Here is a 24,192-nt window from a genome sequence, read left to right as displayed (position 1 = left end):
CCAGGCTGACCGAGGGCAGGTGGGATGCTGTCTTGTATGAGCACCCTGATGTCCCACTTCAAAGCCCTGCAGAAGTCAGGACACACCCCATGTCTCCCTCCAGCTCATCTGGCTGCTGGTGAGTCAGCCCAGGGTATGGGGCACTGCAGTGACCCCCATGGTGGCTGTCGAAGAGGGAACAAAGCAGATACACCTGGAGAGGGTACCTGGAGGAGACAAATCTTTAGAGGATATTTGGAAAGTCTCTAGATGTTCTGTGGGAGGCTGATGCTGACTGAGAACAGCAGAGCAACTGAAGAAGCCAGGGTGATGCCTTCACTTCCTCCATCCCTGGGGCCAGGGTACCAAACGCAGCACAAGTGCTCTGCTGTGTCTTGCAGAGATGGGTCTGAGCAGTGAGAAAGCCGGTGTGCTGAGCTCGTTCTTGAGCAGCACATCAAACCCCACACCACAGCTGATGGATTGTTTGCAATGCTGCTGCCAGACTTGGAGACCAGACCGAGATCATTGTCTCAGTTCCCCCACAAGCTGTCAAGTAAGTTTATCGTGGTCAGTGAGCTGGTAAGGCCAGGCCTCAGAGCATCACAAGCTCTCTGCAAAGCTCCTTCCCGTTAGTTACGCCTGTTCCTACTGTCAGACCTGTAAAAAAATAACCATTTCACTTCTTTTGGGGCAAGTTTTAGTAAGAAGAGTCCAGAATTGTAACAGTCCATGTAAGGGTGCAGGAAGCTGCAAAACTTCAGTCTAAAAGGGTCGTTCTTTCTCCCAGATCTGTTCCTGACCTCTCTACATTTATTTTACGTGGGTGTGAAATTCTCTCTGACCTAATTACAATTCCCACTTGGCATTTTGGTGATGGAAATTTAGATGTAGAGCTACAAAAAAAACTGTGTCAGATGTGCTGTGGTCACCTCTGCCTTTCAAAGAGCAGACAAGGGCTACAGTCATGGAGATCATTTTACATTTAAGCCAGTGTTTAATTCTCCTAATAGCACCAAGATTGCAAGAGCTCAAAGCCTTACACCCAGGATTAAGTGACCTCCTAAATATAGGCTTGTTGTTGCAGGGAAGGTAAAAGAAAAACAGAGTCGCTGAGAACTGTTCTTGAAAAACATTTATTTCCATAATGGGTTGATAGTGCTGACTCCCAGGCCCAAGTACAACACAGTTTCCCCCTACACATCATTCTGGGGACAGTTACCTTCGATGGAACCAAAAAAACCACAGATTTTGCCCCACACATAAAGAGTTTGGTACCAAACAACTGTGCCCAGATTATCTCAGGGCCTCTGCTGTTGAATGTTTCATCCCAACTGGGACAGAGCTGCCTCGCTCCATCCCTTGGGCAATGCAGCAGGATGGTTTGCTGCTTCAGAGCCCCAAATAACTCCAGATGTTGTGTTTAACTACAAAAAAACCCCAGGGGGACATGGGCAGAGAAGGCTGCTAGGATTCAGCAGCTACTATTTTTGCGACACCATTTTAAAAAGGAAATCTATGCAGTTCAGTTTCACCTCCTGAGCCCCAGCATTAAGAAAGTCAAATACAAACCCAGAGACCAACGTACACAAAATAGTAAGCCCCTCAGTTTACTGTGCCACAATACCTCCAAAAAACAACAACCCGCCCCCCGCATTCAGATCATGTTGGACCTTTTTTTTAAGAGGGAGGGGCAGAGATGCAGCACATAGCATAGCAACTGTCAAGCAATGTTTAAGGCAAATTTATTCCTGTTTATGAAGACTGGAACTTTTGTCTTTACTTTGTTGTTTAAGCTCTTAGAAAAGATCTCAGCTGGATATTTAAGCTTAGACAATTTAATCTGTGGTTGAGTGAAGTCGACTCAAGTTGATCTGAGCACTGAACAGCAGAAAAAATGATTCCCAAGAATATCAGTGAGAAGAAATTGAAAAAAAGACTAAAATAATGGATGTTCAGCACTCCCTCTTAACTTTCTCTCCTCAGAGACCAGGTTGAGCCCAATTTAAGCACAGACACACATGCATATGAAGGAGGACACAATGGCAAGCCTCTATGAGCACAACGTTGAATAGAACCAAAGCAGAGTCAAACCTAAATTCCAGAGGTGCAAGAACATAGAGTAATGAGTAAAAAAATAAAGAAGAAAAAAAAAAACCAACCAGAGAGGGATGTTTCATGAGATGGAATGGAAAATAGAAGTCCAATGTATGCAGAGAAAGGGAGTTCTTAGGAGCACACAGAGAAAGCTGGGGATTTCAGTTGCCTCATCTCTCAGTTGTGTTAGTTGGTTGTGCCTTTCCCCTCCCTTTGAGATCCAGGTGATGGTGCCAAGAGGTTTGTGCAGTTACTCAGTCTGTGCATCATAATTAGCCCCCCCTGCTTTCTTCAGCTCATTCTTGATGTAATCCTCATCCAGCTCTTTGTGGTCACTGATCACAAATTCTTTGGCAAAGTTCTGCAAGAGATAGAGAAAAAGTGTGTTTAAAAAGGGGGTGCTTGTCCAAGTACCAGAATAGAGTTATCCAGCTTCTGTGGCTGTATGAGTTGTATTCCTTTACCTGAGGTGGCAGGGATGATAAACAGAAAGCTGTGGGTGAGACAGAAGTCTAGTGATGGCAAAACCCAAGTCTTAACCTGGAGAACTTTTATGTTTCTACCAGCTGTAAGGTCTGACCCTGCGCCCTGCAAGGGACTGCTAGACTCTTCCTACTGATAAATGCACAAGCTGGCTTAGGTCAAGTTTCCCAAGCAGTATGAAAATGAGAAAGCTCAAAACTATTGACTTTCTAACTGCCACAGACCCTTAGTATCATCTTGGGTAAGTGACTCATCCTACCTCAGTACACCACCCCACTGGCTGATGGGAGGATGCTTCGATTAAAGAGCGAGGGACACGCAGATGGTACCAGGAGCAAGTACAGCTCCTTCAGGAGGTTTACTGACTCCTCCTCTCCACTATCTGATACACATCATGGCCAAAACCAAGATACCATAATAGGCTGCTGGTGTTAATAGGCTCTGCTGTGCTCTGTGGGCTAATGATCCAAAATGACCTCTCAGGACATGCTTTAACAATGCACCTGTGAACTGTTGGGCAGCTTCAATGCTCACTGCAGCTTATGGGAGCTGGGCAAGCCCTGGCTGCCTGCTGTGGTGTGAGGCTGTGAGCAGAGGAACCCTGTCCCAGAACACACCGCAGTGACTGGGATCCCACCGTGCCCTTAGGACACTTGTCCCTGCGGTGTCACTGCAGCCAAGGACTCTGTCTTTCTGGGGGAGGTGGAGGCTGTCCCTCCCACCTCACAGCCAGGGCAGCATGCATGTGTGTGCACAGACATCTAAGCAAACATGCACACTTGCTTCTTGCTGCAGCGTTTTCCTTCACTTCTGAACCACAACTGAAAACACTGCATGTGTCCTTCCCTTCCCCCAACCCACTGAGGTTTCAGCAGCAGGAGACACACGAGCATCCACAGCCCTCTGCATGGCCAGGGACAAACAGACAACAAAACAAGTCACTTAAAATCCCAACAGCCCCACTGCAACGTCTCAGGATAAGCCACAGTGCCCGGCTCCCTGGGCAGCAAGCACCCCGAAAGGTGACAGCAGCTGCCTGGGAGAATGAGGTGATGCTTTGAGAGAGAAGCAGTCATCTTGTCTGGGTCTCCTCAGTGCTAGAACAGACCCAGAGCAGCCATGGAAGGGAGGGGGGTGTGTTTCTAATTGGTTTCAGACTCTAAGCCATGGGAGACCTCTTTATTTGGCAACGTCTCAAGGGTCTCAGTTTGGGATCAGAGTTGGGTAAAGGAGGGGGTGGAGAAGGATTCAGCTTGAAAGAGCCTCAGCACCTCTTTTCATGAGGTGAAAAAAATGGGAGAGGAAAGCAGCTCCCTCCCCCACACCAGTCTCCCAGGCTGCAGCTGATCCTGTTTCACACTGTAGGAAATCCTCACTACTGAAGAGTAGTAAAGGGGGAGGAAGCTTATAGCAGCTACGAGACGCCTTGTCTGCCCTGCTTTAGTTCATCAGCAGTGAGACAAAGTCCTATGAAATAACAAGGGCTCCACAGCACTGGTTTGCTCCATGCTTCAATAATCAGCTTTTCTGGTGTGAGGACAGACAGACGTTATGCTCAGCAGGGCTCAGGGAAAAGGGAAAGAATTCCTTATTTACAGACAAAAAATCCTTTTATTTTCTTTGAAACAATGAATTTGGTCATGCTCACGAGTGCCCTACTCCAGATCTGTGGTGTGAGACCTTGGCAAAGCTCAGCCCTCACTAAGAACAAACAGAATTTCAACTGTTAGATGCTCGCTGAGGTGTGCTACCAACAGGAGTTTTGAGCTCCTCTATGTGCTAACAGTTATAACACATTTCCCTCAACTCAAGAAACAGATTGTCCAGGACCATGCAACTTCAGTGCTTGTCCTCCCGTTGACTTTAGTGGGAATTGGGGCAGGTCCATGAAATCATTTCTGGCAGGGATTCCATTACAAGTGTATTTGATAGCTGTGGGGAGGGTTTCCTTCAATGCCTGCTCTGCAGAACCGTCCTGATTGTGACATTAAAACTGCAAGCACACTTGTGCACGGGCAGAGAGGAGCTAAATTAGAGGTACCACAAAGTAATTATAATCACTGAGCTGTCTTCCCAACCAGACAGGTATCCTGGTGGTTCCTGGGTGATGATGTGTGGGCACCAGCCACTGTTTCATGTCAATGACAACGAGACACCTCGTGAGGTTTAAAGAATCTTCCCCCAGCAGCCAGACGGATGGGTTATGGTCCTGGCCACTCTTAAATAGGCTTTTAGCTGACTGGGCCACCTCTTGTGCCAGATTGGTGCCCTCACAGTGCAATCTCAGTCACTGCTATTAATAACTTTGCTTTATTCTTCTCTGTTGGCAGGCACTTCTTTGGTTCTTCACGCCGACTCTGACCCACCAGGATGTCTCATCAAGCCTGGCCCCGAAGGGAGAAGATGCTTCCAGAGCGTTTGGTGCCCAGTTCTCCTGATTTCAGTATCCTGCTTGACCCTTCTTCAGCTGCAGGTAGCCTCCTTCGTTGCACTGACGGGGTCTCTGGCATTGAGGTTTGTAAAGATTTGTTCAGGGCGCAGATTGTAAGGTGAAAGGAGGCACTTAAATGTTTTAGAGACACATGAAACTGCCTCTTGTGTCACCAGGGCAGGAAGCCAGGAGGGACTCTGTCTCTCGGGTAAGGAGATTGGCACTCAGCATCAACAGCAGCACTTGTCAGCCCAGGGCCATCTTATCCAGAGTTCACTCTTTTTTCTCTCAGCTTAAACTGCCAGAATATAAACCTACTCCCAACTGATTTAATTGGGTCTGATGTTAGCTACACCAGGCACTGTCAGTCCTGATTCTGCAGGGCTGTCACTGTGATTATAAATACCCACTGGTGGTAAAGCAGCTCCTGAAAAGCAGCGGGAAGGATCCCAGCTCCAAGCAGCTAACAGCAATGCCAGCGGGCATCTGACTTCAGCCCCAGCTCTGTTCTGCCACCAGATTTTCTTTCTGCCCTTAAGAGCCTTGGGTGGTGAAAGTCCCTGCTTTTTCTTCTCTTACTATCATCTAAGGCATTCCAAGAGAGCTGCAGGACAGTTACAGACCCTAAGGCAGGAGCGCAACCCCAATGCTTGGGGCCTCACTTTTGTCTTAGTTTTACATCCTCCACTTCCTTTTTCCCTGTCCCCAAGCTCTGTACAACTCAGCAAGCCTTGCCAGTGAAGTCTGGCCCTTGTGTTCACCCCAGAGTCACCAGCAGCCCACAGATAACTTTGTGTCTGAAGAACAGTGGATCATGACTTTGCCATCTAATCCCTTGTGTCCAGTCCTGTGCAACACTGCACAGATAAAAGGGCTCCAACCACCCTGGTCAGGTTGCAAAAACTGAGCCTGCATCTCTCCCTGGGAAGCAGGAAATTTGTGCAGCAAACTCAGTCCAACCTTTCTCTTCCAGACAACTTTATGGGCAAGGGAGGGGAAAAGTGGGATAGATTTTCTTCCTATTCCAGAGCCTGAATGTTTAGCATATGGGGCCATAAAATTTCCCTAAGCTGGCCAAGGGAAAATCTGTCTGGTGCAGATACTGTACTGAAAAAGGTCTGCAGAGGCTCTTATAAATCCCAGCGTGGTTAGGCCTGAAGCCAGAAGGAAAATCCTTCTGTTGCCTACAGACACTTGGGTTCTTAGCAGCCAGGGACGGTGTCAGGTAGTTAAGCAGCTCCTTGATGTCTTTATTTCCTATGGGGCTTGCAGCAGCCTCCCCTGATGTTCAGAATCCTCAGTTCTAATGTCACCACTCCCAGCCACCAGTCATCTCCAATGCAAATGAGGATAGAGAAGATGGCATCTCCAGCATGGTATGAGTCCTAGACCTGCAATCATGGGGAAGAAAGGACATGTCCTATGCCTACAGCAGAGGTATGTTCTAGCAGGGCTTCTCTGGGTACAAGGAGAGCTGTAAAGTGACAAGCACCCAAAGCAATGCAGCACCACAGCCCTCCACTCTACTACGGCTACACCAAACCTGCTCTTGCAATCATCTGTCAGGGTCCAAGTTGTCAGCAAAATCCCTCTCTTCAAATCTACTCCCTGCCAATTTTTAGATGGACCAGATCCAGGCAGCAGGAGAAGCCAGTCCAAACCTCTGGCAAACACAGCTCTCAGCAACGGGAACCACATTTCAGCTGATCTGCAAATTCTTCCTATCTGTGCAGCATCCCACTGGAAAAGTCACAAGCCTGTGTGTCAGATGGGGATGATGAGAAGCTGCTTATTCTGGCCTGAAAGAAGTTACTTATAAAGTTACCACCTTCTCTAGCCCAGGACTAGGAGTTCTTATAAATCCATATCCATTTGGGACGGTCATTACAGGAAAGCATAATTGGAAAAACAATCAGAAAGAACACTTTTGGTTTGCCTTCCCATCAGGATCTTACTCACCCTCCTGCAAGAGACTTTCTCAAAGCCACCATGATGTAGCTGTTACCATTTGAGTTTAATTTTTCTGACCACCTCTAACAAAGCCATGAAGCCACCTTCTGCTTAGGCCACCACACTAAAAGGAGAAGCCTGACACACATACATGGAGTTACACGTGTTGTGTCCGTCCTGGGAAAAGGGACAGTGACCCCATAAGTGGGTCCTCCCTCCCAAGGAACCAGCATCACTGCAGTGAGAAATCCAGAGGAAATTAGAAAGGTGAACAAAAAAAAATCTGGCCACAATTTTCCTCCAAAGCAGGAACTCCATTAACTTGTTGACATCACTGAAGCAGGGCAAGTTCTTCACCAAAAATAACAATGAATAAAATGCCACAAATAATTGCTGACAGAAACAGAGCTGGTTTGCCCTGAATGTGATTTAGGGAAATAATAGAGCACATGACTTTGTGGGGGCAGGAGTGCTGAAGAAAATGGAGAAGAGTCAAAATTCACAGGAAATAAACTGGCAAAGGCTGAGCAGTGCCTTTGCTGAGACATTCTTGCAGGAGAATTCAGTCCCACTGCCTAGCAAAGGGTTAAATTCATCTGGAAGAAAGGCAATGCAGCCATGAAGGGCAACAAGTTCACAGAGAGGAAGCAACACTCAGAGGGAAACCAAGCCCTGTTCTCAGTTCATCGTTTACATCAAAACTGGACCACTTCAGCACCGGTTGCGGCTCCCAGCCCCACACTGTCATGCCTGGGTTTGTCCTCGCTGGAAGAAGAAGAAAAGCACCGTACCATCCTCCCTCTGCCTCTCCTCAGAGAGAGCAGGGCCATTCACTGCAGTGCCTGATGCTCCTGTATATAAAACTCAGAGCTGCCAGGTTTCACCTTGCAGGAATTTTTACAGCTGAACTGAACCTCAGGCTGGCAGCCGTTCCAAGCCATGGCAAGCAGCTTACAATAGCCTTGATTTCTGGGCTTAAGCTGGCCGACCTGTTTCTCCTGGGCCTCTGGAAGAAGAGGTCAAAACAACTGCCCTCAGAGAGCTTCCTGGATGGATTTGTATTATGGCTGAATGAGCCACAGCTTGTGCATATAAAGGAGGTAAAAGGCAGAACCATCCTTCCTGCCAAGGATATAAAACACGAGTTCAAGACCAGTTTTGGATGTAGCCAAGTAGAAAACACGCCCAAGGCCATTCCATGCAGCTGGTATCTACTGGCAGCTGGGTACAGCCTTGGCATGACAACTGTGGCTCACAGTGACCTAACTGCTGCTGTGCAGAGGGGACAAATGCTGTGGGGTCTGCCACACGTGTGGCTCACCCTAAGCATTTCCTAGTTCACCTACAAGCACAAGGTACAACATAGTGCTGCTGATGACAAAATAGGTGCAGCCTTGTTGCTGAAGTCATCCTGGCTCCGTGGTTCATAAAGTTCCCCAGCTGGTAAGTTTAGATCGTTCCAGATCTAGGCTTAGACTTGTCCTGGTTTTGGCTAGGATAGAGTTAATTTTCTTTCTAGTAGCTGATGGATGTTTGGGAGTTGGGATGAGAGCAGTGCTGATGCTTTTAGTTGTTGCCAAGCTGTCAAGGACTTTTCAGTTGTTCATCCTGCCCTGCTAAGGAGAAGGTGGGGGGCACCCTGGAAGCTGGGTGGGGACACACCTGAGACGGGTGACCTGTACTGGCCACAGAGTGTATTCCATACCAATTATGTCATGCTCAGCATAAAGGGGGGCTGGTGTGGGGTGGAGCAGGCAGCTCCAGGACGTGCAGTTTTGGGGACGGTCCGGTCCCCCATTTTCCAACAACATTAAAGAGGTAATAAGTATAGTGCCAAATAAGCAAGAAGACCTGATGCTCAACGAGTACAGACCAGGAGAACTGTGGCTATTTGCACCAGATGAGATCCATCCCTGTAATTTTACAGTTATTACAATTGTCCTTTCTCCCTGAGAGGTTTTCTGGCAGCCTCCTCCACTGACTATCCACATTGCTTCCCAAGCCAGCTCCCCATAGATTTCACAGCACTTCCTCCCCCTTCCAAGGGAGGAATGCAAAAGTGAGGGCAACCCAGTTCCTCTCCTTCCTTTTGTTCACAAGCCCATAATCTACTCTTCAACAGTTGATATCCCTTACGTTTTCCTTATGGCAGGTGCTTCTAGGGGACTGTTAATAATCACCACGTGTGAACCCTCTTTATTCTCCCTCCCGGCGCAGAGCGGGTGCAGGCTGAATGTCTTTCACTTTGAGTATCTCAGCAAAAGAAGGACGTTTCTTGGCATCTGTTCAGCTCTGAGCAGAGCTCAACCACAGCTCATCACTTCATCTACAATGCAGCAGAGACTATAAAGCAGGCCTCCCCTCACACCAGAGCTTTGGTCTTACACAAAGAGCCGCAGTTGGGTTTTGCAAATATGAGGTAGCTGGAGCCTTTTGAGTTTTACTGAGGACTTCTCAGACTGAAGACCTGGAAACCCAACCAATCATCTCTATAGATCACAAAATCACACTGTTATCTGCTGTACAAAAAGCCTCCTTGTGCCACACCTCCTTGGAAGGAGAGCCATACCACAGAGGGTAAGTGTGCCTGTGGTACCTACATCCTGTGCACACAGCTAGAGCTGCACAGCCAAACTGCATCAACAGCCCAGATTCTCATCAGGGTTGGCAAGGAAAAAAAATCCCACTTTAAGGTATTAATTATGCCAAATGATGGACCAACACTGAGCCAGGTTTGTAGTTTGTCATGGCAGCAACCAACCAACTGTGTTTTCCTATGTATAACTCACATCTCAAATAATCTCTGTAAAAAACAAAAGCAGTGGGGTGACTGGGAATATACTTGAAGGTCAAGAGTGAAATCACTCTGGGATAAATTCCCTCCACTAAATTCCAGCTGGACTTTCTTGCCCTTTTTTGTTTTGACAGATTATCTGCAAGGTTATATGCATAAAAAGAAGAAAATAGTTCTGCTTTTATCCTGCTCAGAGAGCTTCAGCTGCATATGCAGAACTATTCAAAATAGTTGTCAAGATAATTCCTAACGGAGGGGAGATCACCACTGATGTTGCATTCAGAAATGCTGCAGAGAGGGTTACAGACATGGTTCCTCAAGAGAAGTGGATTAAGCACCAGTTCTATTGTTTTCTGTTTTCATATTTGAGTACAGGTTAATTGGAATATGAAAGTTTTTAAGTAACAGCCAAGAGCAGTTACTGTTCCACCAGATCATTAACTCATGCAGACTACTAATCAAAGAAGAAACAAGTGAAAGAGCAAATTATATGTAACAGACCTGAGGGACAGATCTCAGAAGAGCATTCAGGAATGCCATTCAACTCAGCAGCAATAAATTGTCTAAACATATTTTTTAAGAAATCTCAGGCTTAGTGACTCTTACATGAGTCACTGATTTGGTACTCTGTAATTTCATCTTCAGCTACAATTACAGAGTTTCAGCTGCTTCACATGAACAGAAGATCCTCTTCCCTGCCTCTCAGGTGTCATTATGGAAGTTTCTTTTCAGAATGGACCCCTCTGTGTAGCTGTCACTTTGAAACATCTAGCAGCAGTGCTTATCTTCTGGAAGGATAGGAATTTATTGCACTCTTCATGCTCCTTATCTAAATATAATTTCCTGCATCATACCAACTACTAGTGAATTGAGGGGGGGCTTCATCCTCTTATTTCAGATGGGCCTGTTGGGAGAAGTCTGGCCATGGGCAAGAACAGAGCTATTGAGGGCAGTAGTTTCAGCAGTCAGACTGTTCTCCCAGCACGTAAGACCGACCATTGCTCAGGCTGGCCCTAGGTTCAGTTGAAAGAGCTAACCTTGCTTTAAGTACTTCTTCAGAGGAACCACACTAAATGTTAGCATCTTCTCTGTTACACTCAGCTTCTCAGCAGCTTCCACAATTCCCTTCTCTCATGGCTGCTGCTTGTTTCCATTTGCTGGGACTGAGCCTGGAGCCTGGCAGGGTCAGCTGGGCACAGAGCACCCTGGGAGCCCTTGACAGAGGTACATGATATGCTCAGTAGGGCAGACAAATGCAGGTGAAGCTCTTCCAAGGTGTGCACTGAGCACATTTCTCTTTTTCCCAGATGTCCAAAGCCAACCAGAAGGCTACTCAAATGTAGTTAGCTACTCAGAGCTGTTAGTTAATTGGTACTGATAGGGACCTCATACTTCAGATGATTAGGCCCAGGAATTCATTGTGCTGAGACAAAAGGCTTCTAGGGAAAAGTTTAAACAAGGGTGTGGGCTTTTCTGTTTATTTTTACCTGCTTAACTTAGCACAGCCCAACTGTGTTCTCCACCATTCAGTCTGATGTTATTTCCGTAACAAGGAGAGAGCTGGGAACCATCTTAATGGTGACAAGGAGGGGAATTCATTTGTTCCCTCTTCAGGACATAGGTAAGACAGCCTTCACCTCAAATGTGCTTCTCTGTGCCTGAGTGCTCAAAGAGCAGGTGCTAAGTCTTCCTAGTAGAAAAACCAGCAATAGGAAACCACCTTCTCTTTAAAGGATTAACAACTGAGTTGAAGGATCATCCAACCCTTCCCCCTCTATTACCTCCCACTGGTGTCTGCAGAGCTCAAACAGGCAGCTAGAAGCAGAGGGAAGAGGTTACCTGTACTACTTCTTTGACCAGAGTCTTGTCGGTCCCGGTTTTGGCTCTCTGCAGGCCACTGACATCCTCCCCGATCCAAGTGATGAGGGCAAACTTGACTCGCTTGCTCATGGCATCGCCAGTGGTGAATCGGACAAAGCCAAACAATCGAACATCATCTGGAAAGACAAAGCAACGAGGGTAAAGAGACTGAAAACAGGAACATCCCTGCCTTGCTGTTTTCCAGGGTGAAACTATCGGTCTCAAGGACCAAGTCAAGGCACTGATGCTTGTTCTGGATGAACAGGGCAACAGAGGGGCTCTGCTCACATGCCCTTCACTGGCAAGAAGCACTTTGCCAGCGTTAAGTCTGCCTCTTTCTGGGGTGCTCAGAGTTAGGGGGAGGAATCTGGGTGTGCCAGCTGCTCCACCATATATCAGTGTGCTGCTGGTAAGTTTGGGAATGACTAAAACACAGTCAATAGGCAGCTCAAGAGCACAGAGCTCACCCCAATTACATCCAGCTGCAGGTCAAGAAGGGAAGAAAGTGATTTCCTTGCCACTCTTTCTTAGAGGACAGCAGGCTTAGGGCCACACATTATTACATATACCCAGAAAAGGGCCATTGTGCAAATCCAATCCTTTTCTCTCCTTCCCTCCAGCAGCATTCCTGGCTCACTTGTGGTATGACTTTACAAGAAGGAGAGGAGAAGAAGGAGCAAAAGAAAACTCTGCAATTACTTCCCCAGATGGGTTTTTCTACTCCTTCCAAAGGCCTTGGATTTTAAAACTGTTCTGATCTTCATCTCACAGCTGGTTTCTGCTATACCACGCCAGACTAGAGTTATTTAGTCTGGCCATATGTGTAAAAAACCTTGTAAACTCCTTGTCTCGAAGAGTTTGTTCCTTCATTGCAGGGTGACTCATCAACCGAGGCAGTTGGACGCCTTCATGATCACAGACACTTAGCAAACGTGTGATACCATCCACTCATATTCCCAGCCTTGGCGGCATGCACGGCACTGGAGCCTTCAACCAGGATTGTGCAGGAAAGTGGAGCAGATGGCCAGTTGTGCAATCGTGGAATATACCTAATCATAGCTACTTCATCTGCTACGGGTCACTCCAGACCTTTTAAATGAAATGAGATGACTCAGGACAGAAGGACAAACTCACTGTTTGAACAGAAACACGTTAATCTTGGTGAACGCTTGTTGTGACCAGTTCAACGTGTTTTATTGTTGTTTGGTGTCTTGACTACTGCCAGGTGAAAAGGTGTAGTAATGTGTGCCAGCATCCCCAGCCTTGGATCCTTTACAGCACGCTCTGTGAACGGTCAGCACAGCCCCAGCTGCTCTGGGAATAGGGGAGAAGCAGCTTGAAATTGCTCCTCCCCAGAGAACAACAAGCTGCTAGAAATCAATGCAAAAAAAAAAGAAAAGGTGGGATGTTCTCTGAAAGCTGTCAGATCTCAGAGCTCCTTGAACGCTTTGTTTTGCCAAAGTGTGAGTAAATACCACGTCCCCTGGATAAAAGATAATATGGTTTTATGGCTGGAAAAAGAACCACTCCTATGCTCCCCCTATTTTGTTCTCTTTTTTTGCCTTTGACAAAGGGCTACTGGGGAAAACTGGAAAATGTACGTAGGGGTGTGTGAGCCAGTGCAGCGTTTGAAAGAAACTCCTCTGAAGATTTCGAAATGGAAACAGAGAGAGAGAGAGAGCTGTTACACAAAAGAAAAAGACAGATATATCTTTGGAAGGGGAGTAAGTCCTGTGTATTGGCAGCACTAGCATGCAACACTCCCCACTCACATACCCTATTACTGGTAAGTACAGGGAACGCACGGAGAGACTCCTGTTTCTGACAGTAAATCCTCTTCCCAAGATTGATTAGAACCATAAATGAACCGACAGCCAGGAAATACCCAAGGTGAAGAGAGACAGTAAATCCCCTAACGTTACTATTAACAGTTCTGCGCAAAAACCTCGCTCCCCCAGATCTGACAGTAAAGGAGGGCACGCTATGCTAAGAATTGCACCGTGGTTCCTATGGGAACATGGGGCTGAAGGGGCTTTAATGTCATCAAGTCCTGGCCCCTGCTGCACTGTAACCATGTCACAGCCCTTTTCATGGACCCATCGCTTTCCTCCTTGTGTATGGAGGTTTTTCATCCCTGCCCCTTCTACCAACGATCCTGAAGACCGCTTTGGAATATGCCCCTTTATTATAAAGACAATGCAAAAATACAGTGAAGGTGAAGAATTGCAAGGTTTTTTCCACAGTGCTTTTTCATAGCTATGTAGAGAGGAAGTTGGAGGAATTTATCTGTCAGCATGAACTTTGACATGAGCCCAGAGATCACTGGCAGCAGCAGGATTTGTTTCTCAGCAGCAGAGTTGGAGCCCTTTCCCATCCTGTCTGAAAGCAGCTCAAAGAACAGCACTGAAGAGAGCCAAACCCACCAATTCCAAGGGGGCTTTTATCTATTAGATCACCTACTACTTAGTGACTATGAGCAACTCTTACTTCATCATGTTGAGTCCCAGTTCAGTTTAATGAGCAACTGAAGTTAGACGTGGGGCTCTGAGTCACTCTCTGGGGCAGGATTTACCCGGGGCAGGTTTGCTTGTGGGGGCTTGAAGGGTTACACCCAAGTTGTGTGCTGTCTCCTCCTGCATCCCCATGGAGGTTCCATCCCCCAGGAGCCAGAGCTGGCTCTTCAGCTGCCAGTTTTCAGTCTGGTCTATTTAATATAATCTACCAATATGCAATGCTTTGACTTTGATGTGCCAGTCTGTGAACCGCAGGGGCTGAGGAGCATTTCAGGAGCTGCAGATAAAGCCAAGAGGGAATGGGAATTGCAGCCCTGAGCAATTAACATGTCTCTTTGCCTAAATGGGCAACAGGGACAGGCATAGAGATTTTTAGCTCTAGTTCTGCCTGGGTGTGAGCCCCTCCAACCGCAGGTCAAACTCCCTGAGCAGAAGTGGTTGAGTTTCACAATGAGTCTGAAGCGTGTTCAGGGAGATAACAGGATCAAAATGCAAGTTCTTTTATAGGCCCAGATTTCCTCTTTCATGGTTAATCAGTTCTACCCTGCCAGATCACCTTGCTGCCTGGAAGTCATCGGGGCCACCGATGCCAACCTCCCTAGAAGTCTCAAACATTAACCTCCAACCCCTCCCTGCTTGGTTTTAGGAATTGCTGGGGGGTGGGGGTGGGAGTAGAACAAATCATAGAGAGACAGTGGATTTCCTTTTTTCAGAGGAAATCCTGCCTGGCTCTGTGCAACCACCTTCCTGGTCATTAAGCCACAAATTTCAGGCACTGGAGAAGCAAATGATTGATCTGGGTAGAACGGAAATAGCAGCTTTATTTGAGATGATCTCACTAGATACAAACAGCAGGAATTAACATTGTTAATTCCTACTAATATCACTACTCCTTTAACTACGTTTGTACAGCAAGACAATAGGGCTATGCAAACAAAGAAAAGTACAATGAATGCCTTAATGAGCATTGCTTAGTGTTTTTCTTTGAATCCCTTATTTGTCACTAGGCAGGATTTTCCAAATAACTGGTTAAGTTGCCCTTGGCTGTCAACAAAGCCCCATGCTAAGCTGCAGAGATTTCCTTGATGGTATTCCCCTCTTTTTCATCTGCTCAAACCCTTTGGTTCAGCTGTACTAAAAAATTCCCTATTAGCTTAAAATGCACTGACTCATCAGTCCAAGAGAATAGCTGCAGGAAAGAAATACACTGTCAAGGGCTTCACGGTTCTTGGGCTTACAGCTCGGAGTGGCCAAGCCAGAGAGGGGGCCACCGCTCCCAGCTTCACCTGCCTGATAAATCCAGGTCACAGGCAGCAAGGCAGCTGATGGAATGATCTGTGGTGAATTACTGATGGGATTTGTTCCATTTGCTTCAATTGGATTAATTTTTGATTAATTTGTCAATTTTCCACCTCTTCAGTCACCCTGCAGTCACATGCCTAGAGGCACTGACAGAAAACCTTCCCTACTTCTTGCTACACCGTTTTTCCCCTCTTTAAGCTCTACTGATGCCTGTACATTTCTGAGGCAATGCTGCCTTGCACCCCACAGACACCCTCATCAAATCATCTACAACAAATACAGAATAGGTGCCCTCAGGACCATGACCACAGGGCATGCTGCAGCTGGGACACCACCCCTTTTCCACATAACCAGGGGCAGCTGATGTGAGTACCGGGCACTCAGGACACAAGTGCATGGGGAGGGTGACCCCAAGTCCGGTTTTCTCTGGTCCACAGAAGCCATCAGCAGCTTTTCATCAGGATGAGGTGCTGCTGCCCCACTGAGAGTGGTCCTGTAGTGTTCTTTCCCCTGACCTGGGTATTGCTGAAGCGCAGAGTGGGAGGAAACAGAGCATCCAGCTAATCTTTGTTCCCCTTCCTGAAGGAAGGGACGGTTGCGTTAGTTGGCCAGCAGTAAGGGCCAGGCAGGCTCCCAAACAAAGGGTGTGCAAACACTCATCTTTACCCCCTCTTATGCTGAGTGATGGATGGTAAAATGCAGACCTGCAGTCACCCTGTTTTAACTGTGCATCACAAACCTGAACTGGATGCAGAGAGTTACTGTTCCGACTCAACTTGGTGTGTTAGTCCCACAAGAATTCATGAGAATATTCCCCAAAACAACCTCCTGCCCATCACAAGTGCCAGCTGCAGCCAGGAAGTCGCTGTCACATGCATCCCCTTTCAGCTGGCCCCCCAGGATCACGGCTTTCACAGCGAAAGGGGAGGGCACAGGGGCAGGGAATGTGGCAGACACAGTGTGCGATGCCCATAAGCCACCACAGCCCCAGGTCTTCCTTTAAATAGCGACTAAGGGAAAGCAAGCACAATGAAGAGGAAAAACAAAACCAGTAGGAGACTGATTTACAAAGCTCATTTTAGCAACTTAAGATGTAGCCAAATACAGATAAGCACCTATCTCATTACATGTCCTCGTGCACTTTTACAAATCTTCCCTACAACCTAAGGTGCCAACGTAATCTTGGTGTGATCTCAGCTCTTAGCTCTGAAATTTTCTACACAGGCCAGGCTTTACAGGACCATTATTGTAAGCCCAAGAGAGCTTGTGCCTGTCCTAGGAGCTGATTCTATTTCTATTTCCTTCCTAAGATTTTATGTCAACCAGAAATGATTTTATAGGGTATTTATTTCAGCCCAAAAATGTGTTCTTCTTCCTCATGCTGAATGGACAGCATGGCTTTGGGCTGATCTTTTCAGAGGCATGAATAACTATCCCATTTCATGCTGTCACTGCAATTATTTCTCCAGGCTGGGGCTTTCCAAATAACAGGCTCATTATTTCTTTTGTCGGGGATGCACTGAAAAACAACTCTTCACATGTGGCAGGCAGGGCAGGGAAGGAGTCTTCTGAGCTATCCAATACTTAATGGCAGAATACACATTTAAAAAAAAAATAGAATAAAGCAGAGACAGTGCAGTGCTCTGCTGGGTTGTAATTCAGAAGCTGAGGCGAGCTGCAGGAGGGTGTTACTGCCTCACACAAAAGTTTAAGAGGATGTTTTTGGCTGGACTTTTAGTTCAGCATGTCAGTTATCTATCATTCCTCTCAGCAATAGCATCACCAGCCCAGTTCTGAGACTCTGAATAACAACAAATCCAGGAGCTGTCACATCCTTCCCTACCATAACCTTTCAGGTCTTTCTGTGTCTCCGGCTTCAAACCCCCTGGCTCAGCTTTTTTGAAAAGTGTACTGATGGCACGTACCACCAAACACCAAATTGATGGTAGACCTGGATCCATGCCATCTGCAGAGGTAAGAGCTGTAACTGTGGAGTAAAATGGATCAAAAGCCTTGAATTAAGTCCTCATTTAATGCAGAGACAATCTGTGCTATTAAGCCCAACGAAAACAGTCCTTAGCCAGAAGACATGGGGGTGTCTACACTGTGTGTTTAATGACCCTGACACAAGATCCTCAACCGTGGTTTCCAGACTCTCTGGGTCAGACAAAGGCCAGTACAATCTCGTAGGATCGTCATCACGTAGGACTGCAGGAGGAAGTGCCACCAGCGGCCACCCCCAATCGTTTCAGGACCTTCCTGGGCCAATGGTTTAAACTGACCTCCTTGACTTGACTTTGGGATAGGCTGGTGGAGAGGCGGTCACACATCTGGGGCTGGTCTTTGGACAGCTGAGAAGATTACTGCCTGAGACTAAAGCAGAGTTGACTACCTCCCAGCCAAAGCGTTTGAGTCGTCTTGTGGCCTGACAGACCCTGACAGCAACCGCATGACCGTGACTGACATGCTAAAGTCCAGGGCTCAGGTCGTGTTTGCTGCATAATCCCAGGACCCTGAACAAAAGGGCACTGAAGAAGCTTTTCTGACCATGTTTTCTTCCTTGAAGAGCAGCAGTTGCTGTCCCCAAACGGTGGGGTGGGACAAGGATCACAGTTTGATTATGCAGTTCCTTCAACTTTCCTGCTAATAGGCAAAGCTTGGTGAGGAGCGTTAGGAAGAAAAAGCCTCCGCCCCAAGGTACGTGACACGGGGCTCTGATGTGGGATCCACACCTGAGAGCTGAGCAGTGGGAGTAATGAAACCCACACGGGACAGAGCAGATGTGGTTCCTGGCTCTGGGCACAGGGCTTGCTGTCCCAGGAGCTCAGCAGTTCAGTCTGCCATGTGTCCTTCAGCGGCAGCCTGCAGAGCTTTGCTGGAGGTTTGCAGAGAGCTGCTTTCTAACACGGTCTTTTTGAACCGCTATTTCCCTTAAAAGAAGCAATTCCAGGGGTGGGTTTTGGGTTTTGTTTGGTTTTTCCCTTTGTCCTCACCCACTCTCGTGCCCAGAGGAGGTTTACAGCATCAGTAATGGGCTGGGCCACAGGCTGCATGAAAAGCCTTATGTGTGGGGGAAGAAAAAGCAAAAATACAACCCTGCTACCAACAACCCCTCCAGCCCTTCCTAACCCCTGTCATTGCACAAGGCAAGATATCCACCACAGGCAAACCTCTTCCAACAGCACACAAAAGCCCTTCTTGGTCTCAGGGCCACGTGAATTGGCGCACGCTGACACTGCCCGCCCTGTAACTTAGTGCCCCGGGGGGAAGCAGTACTCACTGCCTGCCAAAGGTGCTGTTAATAAGGATGGTTATTAAGGAAAGCAGGGCTCACAGATGTTTGCCACTCAGAACGGCACTGAAATAGATGGTGGGGAAACTAGAACAGAGCTGGCTCTGACGGAGGAGCGTGGTGACACTTTGCACGCTGAGGTTTTCAATTCCAGCTCCTGCTCTCACCTTCAGCTATTGAATTATGCTCAGCTTCTACCAGAGGCAGCTGCTGTGCTCTGTGGCTTTCAGGGCTGTGTTTTTCACAAAACAGGAATTCAAAATAAGGAAGTTTATTCTGACAGCAGTTGTTTTTCATTTTTAATCACTTTTTCTGAAGCTGTTTGCATTGATAGTAGCTCTTCTCCCCTCCAACAAAATGTAGAGTGAGATGGAGTGTGGACCAGGAGGGAAAAGATGTAGCAATAGGAAGGAATAATATTCAGCAGCTCTTCCTATTCTTTTTTTTTACTGGCCATGTTTCAGTAGAAATATTCCAACCAGCTCCACTTCAGAGTAACATTTGGCACTTTTCTTCCAGATGGGAAGGAAAGCTCTAACTTCACTGCTGGCTACGTCTAGTGGCCCAGGTCAAGGCTTGCTGCACAGATGGAGGCACCCAAATTTCCATCTCTTGTTTCTCCAGCTGCTGCACCGTAACCCACTGGTGGAGAAAGATCCTTTCCAGTGCTCAGCCAAGCGCCCTGTACCCGAACTTCCCTCCTGGAACTGAGCTCCAGAGGTGGGTTTAAGGGTAACCTCCTGCCCCTGCTGTGCCAGCCCATATCAGGTGCATGCAAGGAAGAGGGGAAGGGAGCAGCCCAGGGATTTAGCTTCACAGTAAAGACTAACAATAGGCCTCCATCTACCCCACAGAGGCGCTTTAACTCTTCCCTTACCGTGCATATGCCTCAAATACACCAAACTTCCTTTTTGCTGTAAAAATGCTTCAGTACTGGGGCCAGCTTGGCACGTTGCTGGTATAAAACAAGGTTTCCTTAAACTGTGTCTGTTTTAATACCATTTATAAATAAGGGTTTGGCACATGCAAACGATGGCAAGAAAACAGGCCAGATTCCAAAGTGCAATATGTGCCTCCATTAGTTGTTAACACACATCCTCCCCAGCCCAACCGGTGGCTGCTCTCTGCCAGTGCCCCTCTGCTTATCTGTTCTGATAAGCATATTCCCTCTGCTGCAGAAGGGAAGCTAGGAACTGCTCTTGAGAAGGTGCCACTTCAGACAAAAGATTAAAAATCAGTTCATGCAAAATACAGAACTCCTTAAAACCAAGGAGATTTGAAAATAAATGGGGAAGGTTCCTCTCCAAGCCTCAGATGTCTGGAGAGGCTCAGTTATCCCAGCCACAAAAGGAGACATGGCACTCAGATACTGAAGTTTCTGACCTCCCAAGAAAACTGCTACCCCTTCAGATACTATTAGCATGAACTTTGGAACTGCTGAGTCCTGACTTTCCCCAGGGAATTACTTTTTTTGCTTATGCTGCCCACTAAGAGGAGCTGGATGGGAGGGAGTTCTGGTGGTACAGGTTGTCAGCTCTTCTGACACCAACTACAAGAGGATCCTTTTCAGTTTTGAGAATTTTCCCTGAAAAGGTCTCAAGAACAGCTAGAAACAAGTAGCTGTGTTAATCCCAGTAAGACCCCACCACAAATGCTGTAGCAGAGCAGCCTAAACCATCCGGGTTTAGCAGCTGCTTTCCGAGGACTAAGACCTATTTTCCCCCTGTGATATTTATTGACTGATCAGACCAGTCCTGCCCTTAAGTTACTGGAAGTCCTCCCCTCCAACTCAGTAAAATCAGCCCAGCCCTAGGATGTGACAGCGATTTGGACAGGTACCCACATTGTAATAGCTGTGGGACTCTGACAACAGTGCCTCTGAGACTCGCTCCACCTTGAGAGGGGAGAGACTGCTCAATGCACAGATACATCATTCTAAAACTACAGGTTAAGCATAATACTCGATTGTAGGGTAACTAGGTGAGGGAGGAAGGCTTTGTTATGGTCCACCATTAGTCACAAACGCTTTGTATCTCATGTCATTCAGTGACACTATTCAACAGCAGTCACGATGGGGGGAAAAGCTACACAATTCCCCCTATAAATTATTCTGAGAGAAATCAGACCCTGCTTTTGTAAAGTTAAGATCAGGTGAAGTTAAATATTTCTCGATTTACTTTCTGTCCATCCCCCCCTCCCCCCCCCCCCCGAGGCTTTGTTTCTCCTGTTAATGTTCTACAACCAACAGTCAAACAATCAACTGCCACGTTTAAACCTAAAGCCTCAACTGTTGCGGTTGTGCAAAGCCACATACACGATTGTTTCCTGTGCTGTATTGTTCGAGCCCATCTTCAGAAAAACCCCTCTCATCTCAGGTTTCTTAAAAGAATCCCAGCCAGCCTTCTGGCTGCAGGAACCCTGAATGAATCCAGTTTGCAGGAGAATTTCATTGCAAAATGATCCGTTACGGCTGCATCTTTCTAGCTACAAAGATTGAGGCTTTCTTTGCTCTGGAAATGCAATGCTAAAGAAGATGGTTGCTAATCAAGCATCTTTATCTTGTCTATAGCCGAGAAGCAATGAAATATCGTGCAAAGGGAACGGGAAAAAAGAGCCAAAGGATCTTAAGTCTAAGGGTGAGACAAAGGACCGGCCAGACTATGGACTTCAGCGAGTTGCACTGGCTGCAAGCGCGATCATGCAGGACGGGGCAGAGGCAGGGAAGCACCAAATCCCATTTACCCAAGTTTTCTCCCATCCTTTCCCCTTCCCCTTGCACCGGGCAACAAGAAACGCGAGAAGGTGCCAAAGGAATGAAGACGGAGCTTACCTGTGCACTTCCTTTTAAAGGTTTCATAGTCTACCCCTTGGTCTCCGGGCACGATTGTAGAGCCGTTGTATTTAAAAGTCACCCTTTGGGAAGGGGAAAAAAAAAGAGAAGGGGAATGATACGTTTAAAAGTCATCCTTTGGGATGGGGGAAAGGGAAGGCGAATACTGTATCTAACGTCATAATAATATATTCCTTTCCTTTGGGAAAGGAAAAGAGGCGATAGGGAAAGATACAATATAAAAAAACCCAGCAAAGAAACCCACACCATCCTTTAGGAAGGGGGGAGAGAAGAAGGAGAGTAAGCTCCCTACAAGTCATCCTTTCGGGAAGGGGGAAGAGGAGAAAGGGGGATCAGAGCGCACCGGTCCCAGTCCGGGAGATGCCGGGGGGGGGGGGGGGCGGGGGGGCACCTACCAGTTCACCTCGGTGGCATCGTCCCTGACGAGGTTGTACGCCTCCCTGCACGCCTCCTTGTCGATTTTGGTGGCCATGGGGGCGCCCGGCCGGGCGGCGGCACCAGGGAAAGGGGAGGGGAGGAGGGGGAAAGCGCGGAGCGGCGCAGAGCCGGGAAGGGGGAGCAGCTGCTTCTGCCGCCGCTGCTGCCGCCGCTGCTGCTGCTGCTGCCGCGCCGCACCGCGCAGTGCCCAGCGCCCAGCCCTCCGCCGCCCGCCCCCGCCCCGCCACCGGCTGCCAATGGCGCCTCGTCGTGCGCTGAGCCAGCCCCCATCCGCCCCTCCCGGCCCCGGCGCGGGGGTTTCGGGGTGATGCAATAGCCCGGAGACTGGGGAGGGGGGGGGGGATGTGTGTGTATGTGGGGGGGGCACCTGTCTGGAGGATGCACAGCCGGGGCGCTGCCCGGATAGGGGGGCGAAGGGCTCGTCCCGGCGCGGGGAGCCCGCCGCAGTGATGCGTTGTTCTGCCGTTGATGTTTTTCCAGCCCCCCCGATGTTTTTCCAGCCCCTAACGGGCGGGAGGAGGAAGGAGGGAGAAGAGATGCGCAAGATGGAGCAGCCGCTGCCTGCGCGGCGGGGCCGGGAGCCGGGCCGGGCGCACGGGAGGTAGCCGAGCAGGAGAGCTGGTAAGAGGGGAAACCGAGGGGGCGGACCAGGGGCGTCCGGAGCCCGGCAATCTGCCGTGGCGGTGCGGGGCGGGGGGCCTCAGGGTGAAGTCCCGCTGCTTGTGAAACTGCCGACGGGGAGCATCGCCCCGCACAGTCGCGGGTGGCAGCCGCGTTCCGTTCCCGGCGCGGGCCGGCGCGGACCCCCAGCGGGGTGCGTGAGGGTGACTTTGAGCCGCGACACCTCCTGCCTGGGGTGCGCGTGTGACGGGCGGGTGCCCGTGCGTGACGGGGCGTGACGGGGTGTGACGGGGCGGGAGGGGGGTGGGGGGGTGAGGGTGCGTTACCCCGTTTCAGATGGCGCGATCTCCCCCTGCCGGGCAGGCGGCGAGCCGGGCCCGGGGCACCGGAGCTGCGGCGGGGGGGGGGGGGGGGCGGGGGTGCGGGCTGTACATCCCGCTCCGGCCTCGGGTCCTTCTCTTGGCACAACTCGGCTTGAAACGAACGTCACCAGATGCTGCTGTGCCCGAGTCCCCGAGGCTTCAAGCACCGTCCCTGTACGCGGCGGTGGGTTTCCACCCCCGGGGTGAGGTGGGGGGCGGGGGGGGGGCTGGATATTGCCAGTTGAATAAAAACTACATTCCGTGATAAAAAGCATCACATTTTGTTTCCTTTAAAGTCTGCAGCGGGATGCTCGTTATTCATTTCACCTCAGGATGTTGTAAGCGTGAAGTCTGAGCAGTAAGAAACCTCCTTACCACGTAGTTATTGTGTTGAGGAACAAGATCGCCAGAGCATGTGCTGACTGTAGGATACATCCCTTACTGCCACGCACCGAGAAGCCCCGGTCCCGCACGCAGCTGCTTCCAGAGGCAGTCTGGAATAGCGTGAGGTTCCCTGGAGCATCGGGGCCCCACCGCGAGCGGATTGCTGCAGTGCATCTCTGTGATGTAGATGAGGTCATAGGGAAGGGAGAGATATTTCTGAAGTCAGTACAAGCGTAGGACACAGGATCTGGTGAATCACGCTCGGTATCTCTGGAGACTGCAGGCTCTAGATCATAATATAATCGCACATTAAGAGGTCCAAACTTCTATCGATTCTGTTTTGGAACTGTCTTTAGGAACACTTCTTTAAAAGCCTTTATGCTGACCATTAGCTGCTCATAAGAACATTTTCTTTCCTAGTCTGCATTTATCGTCCTTTGGCACTACCTTGCAGCTTGCTGTTTATACCTGTAACAACTGCTGGGCGTCCTTGTCTCTGCACACTCGTTCCTCAGCTCCTGAGGGCTCCTAGGGGAGAGGTGGGTGACTGAAATGTCATTATTTCCCTTAGAAGGAGAAATCCTCAACCTTGTTTAGGTCTCTGAGCCAGTAGCCAGAGGGTTTGAGTGACATTCACTGGGAACTTCATGCCTCACCCTTCTAAGTGGCAGATTCAAGCCTCAGAAGTGCATTCCTTCTTCGTGGGTCCACGCCTCTTCTCTCAGCTTCTCTCCCTTCTCTTTGACACAACAACATGGGTTTTTGTTTTCTTTTAGCACATGGAGGGATAAACATTATGCTCAGTTTCGTCAGGCTGTAACAAGAGAGGAGAAAA

At 48.6% G+C, this 24,192-nt stretch overlaps 1 protein-coding gene across 1 annotated transcript; it reads right to left on the bottom strand.

The window, feature by feature from the left end:
* Nucleotides 1-1,096: 1,096 nt before the first annotated feature.
* COTL1 (coactosin like F-actin binding protein 1) lies at nucleotides 1,097-22,116 on the bottom strand. Its single transcript, XM_084270295.1, has 4 exons — nucleotides 21,948-22,116; nucleotides 21,532-21,614; nucleotides 11,574-11,731; nucleotides 1,097-2,437 (listed from the first exon to the last, which is right to left on the bottom strand). Exons 1-4 carry the CDS (start codon nucleotides 22,022-22,024, stop codon nucleotides 2,327-2,329), a joined length of 429 nt encoding a protein of 142 aa, XP_084126421.1. The 5' UTR covers nucleotides 22,025-22,116; the 3' UTR covers nucleotides 1,097-2,326.
* Nucleotides 22,117-24,192: the final 2,076 nt, after the last annotated feature.

This window comes from Gallinula chloropus (genome assembly GCF_964237585.1).
Source record: "Gallinula chloropus genome assembly, chromosome: 13".
Lineage (NCBI taxonomy): Eukaryota > Metazoa > Chordata > Aves > Gruiformes > Rallidae > Gallinula > Gallinula chloropus.
Note: the sequence above shows the minus strand (reverse complement) of the source record. Positions and strands in the feature narration are given on the sequence as shown.